General features: G+C 38.8%; 1 protein-coding gene across 1 annotated transcript; it reads right to left on the bottom strand.

Moving 5' to 3' along the window:
- Positions 1 to 300: 300 nt before the first annotated feature.
- LOC107665443 (transcription factor Sox-3-like) lies at positions 301 to 2,069 on the bottom strand. Its single transcript, XM_016456319.1, has one exon. It carries the CDS (start codon positions 1,861 to 1,863, stop codon positions 961 to 963), a length of 903 nt encoding a protein of 300 aa, XP_016311805.1. The 5' UTR covers positions 1,864 to 2,069; the 3' UTR covers positions 301 to 960.
- Between the last annotated feature and the right edge of the window lie 9,503 nt (positions 2,070 to 11,572).

Here is an 11,572-nt window from a genome sequence, read left to right on the forward strand (position 1 = left end):
AATGGTATTTTATTTATTTACAGACCGATTGCATTTACTGGCATTTGAAAGGCACAAATAAATTTTCTGTTTGATGAGAAAGTTTAATAACAACCCACGGGTGTTGACATCTGCTTGGTAGCGAGCGTGTCTGAATTCGCTTATTTAGCTACTCTTCATTTAACCGATCGCCTCAAATGACCTCATTCGGCTTAAAGCGAATTTGACTAAATCTGTCACTAGTTTTCCGCTAGACGATTCAAATAACCAAACTAGTCATTGAATAAAAAGAAGAAGAAAAAACATTTCTAGCCATGAAGCTTTTTTGTAAAACAAATTTATTCATTTAGGAATAGGATGGTCTCGAGTCGAAACGTCAGTTTAAATAAAACTCTCCGTCCCACATAATGGGTTAACCTGATACTGCCATAACATCACAGAAAGGAACATTCACAAAACAAAAGTGGGACATTTCAACAAGATGTAATGGTTCACAAGCTTAAAAAAAACAACTCACTATAAATAAAACAAACTTTGCGCTTGCGACCAGCAGAGTCTTTCATTTCAATAAAACCTAGTTCATAAATGAACAACAAAAAAACTACACAGATTTGGACAAAACTGACATTCTAAAAATAAGTGTAAACATTAATGAGTGAACATAGTCTCCCTCCATTTTTCTTTCTTTTTTGTTTTTGAAATACAGCCTCTTCACGAAGCCATGCCTTTTTCATAGAGACAAACTCTGACGGCAAATAAGTCAGAAGTCTAATATTCTTCTACAGACGTTGATTGCGTTACAGCTTATGATAAAAAGCTCCTCTGCAATACAGTTTATTCTGAAGTCCCCGATATGTCGTCATAAAATGCTTTAAAACGGACAAATCATTGAGATTAAAAATAGAAATTGAACTTCGATTCTTTTTTTGCTAATCAAAATGTTCAAGTATCCGAAGTACTTAGTCTTTTTTTAGGAGTCTTTCAAATGTGGGTTAGGGGTAGCGTTCCGTTCACGCCAGTCCCTGCGCTTTGATAGTGCGGGTGAACGCTGTGTAACCGACTGCTCTGTAGGCTGGAGTGGTCGGCGCTGTCTCCTCCGGGGGGCAGGTACATGCTTATCATATCCCTCAGGTCTCCCAAACAAGCACGCTGAGAGTGAGAGCTTATGGCCGGAGGAGGAGAGCTGGGTTCCGTCTTGCACACTGAAGCCATGGAGCCCAAACCCATTGCACTGGAAGTTTGCTGCGTGTATGCTGGTGACATGCTGCTGTACGTGGACGCGGCGTTCATGTAGGTCTGGGCCGTGGACATCATCGGGTACTGAAGTCCCGCCATGTCGTACCGGTGCATCTGCTGGATCTGGTGGCTGTTCATGCTGGGATGCTGAGGGTAGGCCAGCTGGTCCTGCATGAGGGAGTACGCGCTGTTCGTCCAGCCGTTCATGTGCGTGTAGTCCATCCGCTGGCCCACTGACACGGCGTTGTTGACAGCGTTGGCACCAGGTGCCAAGAGTCCTCCGGGCAAGGAATACTTGTCTTTCTTCAGCAGGGTCTTGGTCTTCCTGCGGGGACGGTATTTGTAATCCGGGTGCTCCTTCATGTGCATGGCTCGTAAGCGCTTGGCCTCATCAATGAAGGGTCTCTTCTCGGTGTCAGTCAAAAGTTTCCAGTCAGCACCGAGGCGCTTGCTGATCTCAGAGTTGTGCATTTTAGGGTTCTCTTGTGCCATCTTCCTCCGCTGCCCGCGAGACCACACCATGAAAGCATTCATAGGCCGCTTCACCCGGTCCAGGTCGTTGGAATTGTTGTTTTTGCCGCCCGCCGCCGAGCCAGTGTTGGACTGCGGAAGGGGGCTTTTAAACTCGGTTTCCATCATGTTATACATTCAAACGACTTGAAAGTGGTGTCGAGCACTCGAAAGAACGCTGAAGTTTAAAGAGCCTCACAAAATAAAGTAGCCTGTAGTCAGTCAAAAGTTCAAGAGAGCTAAAACTCTGGTCAAGTGAAAAGCACCGAACCCTTTCAACTGTCTCCACACCAGTCCCTTGCTCTGCTCTGCCACGGAACTCTGCAAAGTTGTGCGCTAAGCTCAGCTGTTAATAGAGGCTCGGCCATGTGATTTGGATTGACAGCATAACAATGAGCTCAGCGCCGACCAATCAGAGAGCGACTCACACTCCGCCATCGAAGCATGTGTTTCGGGCTGCACTTTCCAAGTGGGATAAAATACGTCAGGGGCATCTTTGAACTTCTGACAAAAGTAATCACTTTGCAAATATTGTTTTAAAGCGGTCGTTATCAACTGAGAATGTTAGCCTTACCCTACTTTTGCGGTAGGCTACTGAATGTTAAATATTATGGATTTCAAATGTTCCCCCGGAAAATGCAGAAACTGCTTAATGTAATACAACTAAAGGGGGAAAAAAAGCATGTTTAATTTATTGCATAAAATAAAGGCAAGAATCAGGATAGATCCTACTTATTGTAATCAAACATAAATATTTAAACTATAAACTTTGCCTCTAGCAATGGCACGACAAAGGCACAAAATTAATCATTAATTATTATTATTAATTAATCATTAATTAAACAAATAATAAATAAATAATTAAATTAAAAGTTTTTTTTTTTTTTAATACATGGGACAATCTTGTATTCACTAATGCAAAAGCTTGGTTTTACTTTTGGTTGGCTACATCAAATTGAACCTTTTTGCCTTGGCTTACTTCATTAATATGGGATTTTAATTATTAGTAGTATTAATCTTAAATAAGAATTATTAGTAGTATTATTCTTAAATAAGATAATCTGCTACAAAATTAGACGGTGGGAATTTAAGCTTTTAAAACTGACATTGATTAAAAGTAGCCTATACGATTTTAACATCAAGCAAATTATTTACATTCTTTGTCTCCTAATATTTTCTAAATTTCATTTGACAGCTCAATAACTTATTATTACACTATAACATTATAACTGTGTAAAAACAAACATTCAACAAAAATAGTTTTGTTTTAAAAATACACTTCGTATTTTTGTCAAGTGTCCACGACAACCTATAGTGTAGAATAGAAAATTAATACAGTAACGCCCCCCTGTGGACCAATTTTATATTGTTCTGACGCAAAAAAAAATTCTGAGGTGACAATGTCTACAAACAACTCCTCTAAAAACGATTTTTTTTACAGCTGCCACGCCAGTGTGGAGTATAGCCTATGTTAATTATTAAATTTTTACACCACCAATCACTGTCAATTGCAATCATTCCACGTCTTATTATGTGATTTACAGATGACTCGAGACGTGTTCGGTTTTGAGAGCTTTTCTGTCTCCCGGGGAGAACTTGCACCTTTCAGTGGGTCAGTATTAGCACGTCGTCCATCGAGAACATCGTCATTTAACACATTCAACGGCACTAAGACCGATTACACCACTGAATATTCACGATGGGCTTTTAACACCACACACTAACGACTCGGCCATTTAGAGAAGTTTCACCGTGTGTGACCGATTTGTAGGACATTTAGGACACCAACACGTCTCCGTTATTTAGGCTAGCCTACTTTCTAAACTACTCTTAACAAGTGCCAGTGTTGTCACTCGAGGATGTCATTCAGGCCAGAGGTTTCCAATTGTAAAGCAGGACATAAATTATTCATCATAGAATTTCATTATAGGGCAATTTAGAAAGAATGATCTGGTTAGGCTATTGATAATATAGAGGAAACAAAAATAAATCATTGCCCAATTATTGAAACAGGATACATTTTATTTTGGCAGTATTTTCTCCGACACTAGTCACGTTAATTTGTAACACTAACTGTAGCTTATAGCCTTCTATTTTATGCATTTTCAGCACGGTCTGTTATTCCTATTGTATTTTGCTGAATGGTTGCGTCCCCTCTGGTTCTGACACTAGTAAAATAATATTCACTGGTCAATTAAAGAAAAGAGGCATGAATTTGACCTTCTTTCAGATGTCACTGCGAACTATTGGAATGATATCCTGTTTTTAACCTGAAGCATATGAGTTCGCTCTTTAAAATTAAACCAGCAGTGCTAAAACTGATTTAGCCTATTTAAAAAGGGCAACGCTATTTTTCACCTAACTTATTTTACTTTAATTTATTTTAGGTATTTTGAGTTACTAATACGCAAAAAAAAAAAAATTTGCTACTTGTCGATATCAAATCAGGCTACACCTTTTTCCTTATCATTTATTCAAAGAAAAATAAAAAACATTTTTGCAATCGAAACAAACTATATAAATCATAAAAGATGTAATGATAAACCGGCTTTAAATAGATAAATATTACAAGCCACTGTCCATCCTCAGCAAGTTTGTAAACCGTGCTTAAGCTCTTTTACTCAATTGAATCGATTGAATAACATGTGGGACTCAAAGCCACTATACTCGAATGCGTTAGACGAATTAATTTTCAGTTAGCCATCTAAATCAATCAAATGATCATGTTTGTCAAAAACAAAACAAACCAAAAAAATAATCACGGTTAACATTTCCCTACGATTATAAACGAGATTCGCTGGGAAATTAAATTAAAAACAGGAGTTTGTGACAGATTTTTTTTTATATAACTGCAGGAACTGAAAAATAGAGCTGAAATGAAATGGTTTCAGCATTTGACTGTGTAAAAATGAAATAAGCTTTCTCACTGATAATCCATATATCCATTTCTTTGAGTTTCTTCACCATTAAAGGTAAGTCAGATTCCATTACCTGCAGGCAAATGTACTAGGCTGTTGAAGACTATACAGCCTGTGTCTTCCACTGATGTCCACAGCCTGTTGTTTAACTGTTTTGTCATGGTATCATACAGTCTGAGAAAAGATAAACACTTGCACCTGAAAAAAAAGAAATTACATGTCCATCACACACTAGATATAAAAGGATATATATAAGAAAATCCACTGATGCAAATGACATTCTTGTACCATCTCAGTTAAGTGATTTTATTGCCCTGGTTTAGTCCTGTTTGTCACATAACTAACATTATCAAGTACCTCGCAAACAACACAAAACTAGCTATTCACACCTAATTGTGGTAGGCTTTTTGCACATAAAATTAATGTCTTTATTTACTAGAAGCAAGGCATGACTGCCTAAAGTGCACTGCATACAAATACAAACAGATGTGTGTTTTGTTTTCTTTTCGACTTTTTAAATTGCTCAAATTTATGCCACTTATATAAATATATATATATTTACAAGGAATACAATAATTTTCACAGTAAGCACACAGTACAGAGAAGTATGTTGCAAAAGAAGAAAAAAGGTATATTTGAGAATCTCTTTAGCCCAGTCAGTGATGAATAGGACTTCTGATCTAATGCAGCATGAAGCTAATGTGCACACATCATCTGCAGGGACATGAAGACATGCAGCACATGGTCTGAATACACAGTCCCTATTTGCTCCCCAATGACAACATTTTTCTACAATATCTTTAACTTTCAGGAGGAAAATTTTAAGTGAAACATTAATAAAGCCACATTTAGTACATGATGCGTTAAATGAAAATAGTTTTAACTGCATTTATTCTAACCCAATGAAAGCTAATTTCAATTAAACCGCTGATTTAATTTAGCAGAAAATTACTATAAATATGGTTTTGATTAAATCACTGAGCAAATTCTAACAGAACAAGCAATTGTCTTTGAGTTTGGAGGTGTTATTAGCTTTAGCTAAATGTATCTGTGAAGGAATTTCTCATTGTGTTAAAGCGGTATCTCTGTCTCCTGCACATCAGCAATGTGATAATGTTTATAATGTCTCTAGAATAAGTGTCTGTCAGACAAACGATTAGGGTGTCATGCCTAGAGCTGAATTTTTTCAAAACACTAGAAAAGAATAAATAAATATAATTAGTAAAATGAAAAGCTTACATTTACATTTTTTAAAGTTCCATATAAATAAATATCACATCCTGAGCAAAATACACAGAAAGCATTTTTTTAACTCCATGTTGTCTTTTGTCAGTCAGACTTGCAGAAATGGATCAGATTTGCCATCACTGAAATGCCAACATTGGCTGCAAGGCTAATTACAGACCTCATTATTTCCCATGTATCTTTTGAATCATTTCCATGTACTACAGTTTCTCCAAAACAATAGAAACTTTCTCTTTTTTTGTTTAGCAGAGTATGCTGAGTTGTCTGATTTTGCTTTGCACCAAATGTGGCAAGCAGATGGCTTTTGTTTTAAACATAATTAAGATCCCACTAATCTGGTGCCTTTTAAAAATGAAACAGTCGCTTCGTCAGACCTTCATTAGTTAAGATAATATTGTGAAAATGCACAATTAATTTGCTGGGTATATCTTTAATTCATTAAATACGCCCAATTTTGTAATATGATTAATGCCACAAAGTTGTTATCTCCAAATTATTCTAAAATTAATACGTAACGATAATACTTTATGCATTATTAGCCAGAACTGAGGTTTTTGGCTGTGGCAAAATCCTGAAGAACTAATTACGCGGGGTAATTTATTAAATCTGGAGGAAAGAAACAAATAAGTATAAATTGATATATTAATCATGGCCTTCATTACGTTAATCTGCGAGTGATTTGAGGTGAAAATGACGAATCTCTGTTGAGCGCCGAGCACTTGATAATGGAGATACTGGCCATAAATTTACTCTACATAAAGGCCTCATTAAAAGAAGCATAATTTAATTAAGAGTTAGCCATCGCCCTCCAAATGCATTAATTACCTTGGGTATGATGAGATGAGTTTTGGGATTACTGATGATTTCATTACGGCCAGTGTTGCTGCTAACTGTGGCAGGGACCTGCTGTTGTTGACAGGATAATGGATTGGGTGCCTGGGGATGAATCTATTCACCTTGGCAGAGAGATACACAGAGGAGACACAGAGGACTACACCGGACCCTCATAGGTGGACACTACATAGTGCACTGCCCCTAATGTTCACAATTATAGCTACTCCTGTCAAATAATATCGTAGGTTTAGTCCACCAACATCTTTGTACTTATTTATTAAGACTCATTACTCAAGACTCATTTAGTTGTTCTGACAATATGGTTTGACCCGGCAGGGAGGAAAGTCCTGATGGACCAAGTTATTTTGTAAACTGAACAGTACTTAAAATGACTCACTTAAAGGTCCTTCGAGAGCAAATGTGCATTACTGCCTTTCTCTATTTTTATCATGCATTCTCGTTTGCCACTAATATGGCAGTTTGCCAACCTGCACACAAACACCCTCTTTCTTCCGCTCTCTTGCTTTCTGCTGGGGTGAGAAGGGCGCAGTAGGTCTGACAGCTCAAAGCCCTGAAAACTGACATATCAATGGCAGATACAAGCTGTTGCGGTTGCACTGGCGGGAACACATCGCAGACGCTAACTGCTTCCTCTCTATGACAGCCTGACAAAGACATTCGACTACCTTTCAGAGCTACACACATCACGTATAGACCGTATGTAGCACAGACAGAGCACTGCTCCATATCTTTAGGGACTTGTGTCATCTTTTGAATAAAACTTTATTTTTTCGGGTCAAAATATGCCTTGCAACAAATTTTGCCAGAAATTAATCTAAATTAGAATTTTGCAGATTTTTTGAATAGTGGAAGTCTTTTAATCTAAAGACTCAAGACTGATGATTAAATAAGGCAATGGTTATGAATACTCCTTAGGGAGTATACCTATGATCCAATGATTAATTAATGATGCAGAACTGAAGCAGAATGACTGCTTTAACAAACAATGACTTAATAACAGAATGACAGCTCATGACTTAATTTGACACAGATGAACAACAAGAAGTCTCACAAACAACTTAAAGTTTTTTGTGTCAAAAGTAAAATCCTAAAAACAGTTTCAGTCTGTTTAGCCTCCGGACTAAAGTGAAATGCTAATAAATCCACCCACCCCCACTCCTAAACAAGCCCCCCCCATCCAAATGTACTCCAGCCCACAGCTGCAGTTTTCCAGAAAGACACTCACCATTGCTCAGCCGTTCTTCTTAATCCTTCCCTCTGCTTCTTTAGGGTCCTGAAGACTGTTTAGGTGAAGAGAGCCAGGTAAGACTCTCAAACCATGCCACTTTGAGCCGAGACGAGAGCGAGAAGGGCAGGCGAGCGGCAGTCTTCCATTCCGCAGCAGCACCGAGCCGAGCCCTCCCTGCACTGGGAGCCATCGCATTCAGCCAAGATTGCTTCATACAAAAGTTGACAATGCCCCAATGAAAGCCATTGTTGATATTCAACATTTTTTAAATAGCTGAGCAGAATGGACAACATGGCAGACCACAAAACTTGGTAGGGAAACTGACCTGGAGCTCCTGAAAAACACCACAGCATATGACAGAGAAGCAACTGAGAGAATCTGAAATAAAACAAAACAGAGTGTTACTTTTGAAGCTTAGACAAGATGCCCAGTGTTCACGGTTACAGCAGGACTGGAGTTTGTCAAAAGGGTAAAAACCTTGGTATTATATATAATAAAGACAATATAATATAATATAATATAATATAATATAATATAATATAATATAATATAATATAATATAATATAATAATACATTTTCATTATTGGAAGAAAGCAGTGAACGGGCCAAATTGAAGCAATGCAAACATGTTCCTAAATTGCCATATAAATGACGACCTTTCTGTGCTCATCCATTTCAGCCTTTAATTGTTGTTCTGATTGTCTTGATAGCTCCTGACAGTAAGTGGTGTTTTATTTCCATCTTTGTCAAAATGACAGGCACAGATTAATAAAGACATTTAACACAGCCCTCGACACCCATCTGTCAATATGCAACCTGGGTCAAATGATGTCTTACATGAACATAGAGGGAATTCTTATAGGCTAATTTGATTTCATAATTAGATATGTATATGTGAGGTAAAGAATTTCTTTTGCATTTGTTTCTGTTGCAAGTGGCATAATTCAGCTTCCCAGAGGAATGATGACTAATTCATTAAGAAAAGGTGAGAAATCACTACTACTGTGACCCCACCCATAGCCCCATCTAAAGGCCATCATCACATTCACACCCTACTGACCACAGACAGCTGTTATCCGCACCATTACCATGCATGCCACAGGGGGCAGTTTTGTTTCACTAAAATTACATTGTTACACTATGTCAAAACAGAGTTTAACTGCTGGCACTTATTATGCATTTGTTTTCCAGTAATTATGCTATAATCAAGACTTTTAAAGGAACTTAATTTGGACTGCTGTGAGGTGTGCTCTGCATCTGGTCTGTGTGACTCCCCAGGGTTTTAACTATGGGAGTAGTCACCCGGAAAACTGTCCATCTGAGCGAGAGGAGGCCAATAGAATTGCATAATTATATTGATCAGGGACAAATTACAGCCTTGACAGCAGTGGCCGGCCCGGTCTGATCTTACAGGTGTGTAGGGGAAGAGAGAGCAAGCTGCAGGGAGAAAGAGAGATCTTCCTGGAAATCTACGTCAGTGGCACTCATCTCAAACCATTACCTGCCATCAAAGTGCTAATTTTACTCTGCACATTATACCCAATCCTACTCGTCCAACCCCCTCCACGCTGGGCTGGATGCAGAAGCCTGGTGGGAAAAAGACATTCAATCTGCTGGCCGCCTCATTCAGGCCAAATTGTCAAATGATGTCTCTCCACCTCTAAAGTTTCAGGAAGTGAAAGGTGGAACCGCCCTGGGCTCAGCCGAGGACTGAAAGTAGTTGAAGGAGGAATAGGGAAGGAGAATAAAATCCCCAGCATCTCTATTCTGTGCACTGTCTACACATGGAATATCAAAAATCATGAATTAATAATTCGTAAATATATTTTTGGAGTAATTGTAGCGCATTTTGCATGTGTCTACATTTTGCACCTGACTTTATTTTGCAACCTGAACCAGAGAGAAGGGCAGGCGAGCGGCAGTCTTCCACTCCGCAGCAGCGCCGAGCCGAGCCCTCCCTGCACTGGGAGCCATCGCATTCAGCCAAGATTGCTTCATACAAAAGTTGACAATGCCCCAGTGAAAGCTATTGTTGATATTCAACATTTTTTAAATAGCTGAGCAGAATGGACAACATGGCAGACCACAAAACTTGGTAGGGAAACTGACCTGGAGCTCCTGAAAAGCACCACAGCATATGAACAGAGAAAACGACTGAGAGAATCTGAAATAAAACAAAACAGAATGTTACTTTTGAAGCTTAGACAAGATGCCCAGTGTTCACGGTTACAGCAGGACTGGAGTTTGTCAAAAGGGTAAAAACCTTGGTATTATATATAATAAAGACAATATAATATAATATAATATAATATAATATAATATAATATAATATAATATAATATAATATAATATAATAATTATTGAAAGAAAGGGGGGGGGACATTTTGCAAAGGATAAACTGAACAGGCCAAATCGAAGCAATGCAAACATGTTCCTAAATTGCCATATAAATGATGACCTTTCTGTGCTCATCCATTTCAGCCTTTAATTGTTGTTCTGATTGTCTTGATGGCTCCTGACAGTAAGTGGTGTTTTATTTCCATCTTTGTCAAAATGTCAGGCACAGATTAATAAAGACATTTAACACAGCCCTCGACGCCCATCTGTTAATATGCAACCTGGGGCAAATGAAGCCTTACATAAACATAGAGGGAATTCTTATAGGTTAATTTGATTTCATAATTAGATATGTATATGTGAGGTAAAGAATTTCTGTTGTATTTATGTTCTCTACGCAAAGTGACATAATTCAGCTTCCCAGAGGAATAATGACTATTTCATTAAGAAAAGGTGAGAATCACTGCTACTGTGACCCAGCCCGTAGCTCCATCTAAAGGCCATCATCACATTCACACCCCACCGACCACAGACGGCTGTTATCCACATCATTACCATACATGCCACAGGGGGCAGTTTTGTTTCACTAAAATTACATTGTTACACTATGTCAAAACAGAGTTTAACTGCTGGCACTTATTATGCATTTGTTTTCCAGTAATTATGCTATAATCAAGACTTTTAAAGGAACTTAATTTGGACTGCTGTGAGGTGTGCTCTGCATCTGGTCTGTGTGACTCCCCAGGGTTTTAACTATGGGAGTAGTCACCCGGAAAACTGTCCATCTGAGCGAGAGGAGGCCAATAGAATTGCATAATTATATTGATCAGGGACAAATTACAGCCTTGACAGCAGTGGCCGGCCCGGTCTGATCTTACAGGTGTGTAGGGGAAGAGAGAGCAAGCTGCAGGGAGAAAGAGAGATCTTCCTGGAAATCTACGTCAGTGGCACTCATCTCAAACCATTACCTGCCATCAAAGTGCTAATTTTACTCTGCACATTATACCCAATCCTACTCGTCCAACCCCCTCCACGCTGGGCTGGATGCAGAAGCCTGGTGGGAAAAAGACATTCAATCTGCTGGCCGCCTCATTCAGGCCAAATTGTCAAATGATGTCTCTCCACCTCTAAAGTTTCAGGAAGTGAAAGGTGGAACCGCCCTGGGCTCAGCCGAGGACTGAAAGTAGTTGAAGGAGGAATAGGGAAGGAGAATAAAATCCCCAGCATCTCTATTCTGTGCACTGTCTACACATGGAATATCAA

This window comes from Sinocyclocheilus anshuiensis, unplaced genomic scaffold (assembly GCF_001515605.1).
Source record: "Sinocyclocheilus anshuiensis isolate Anshui unplaced genomic scaffold, SAMN03320099.WGS_v1.1 scaffold771, whole genome shotgun sequence".
NCBI lineage: Eukaryota > Metazoa > Chordata > Actinopteri > Cypriniformes > Cyprinidae > Sinocyclocheilus > Sinocyclocheilus anshuiensis.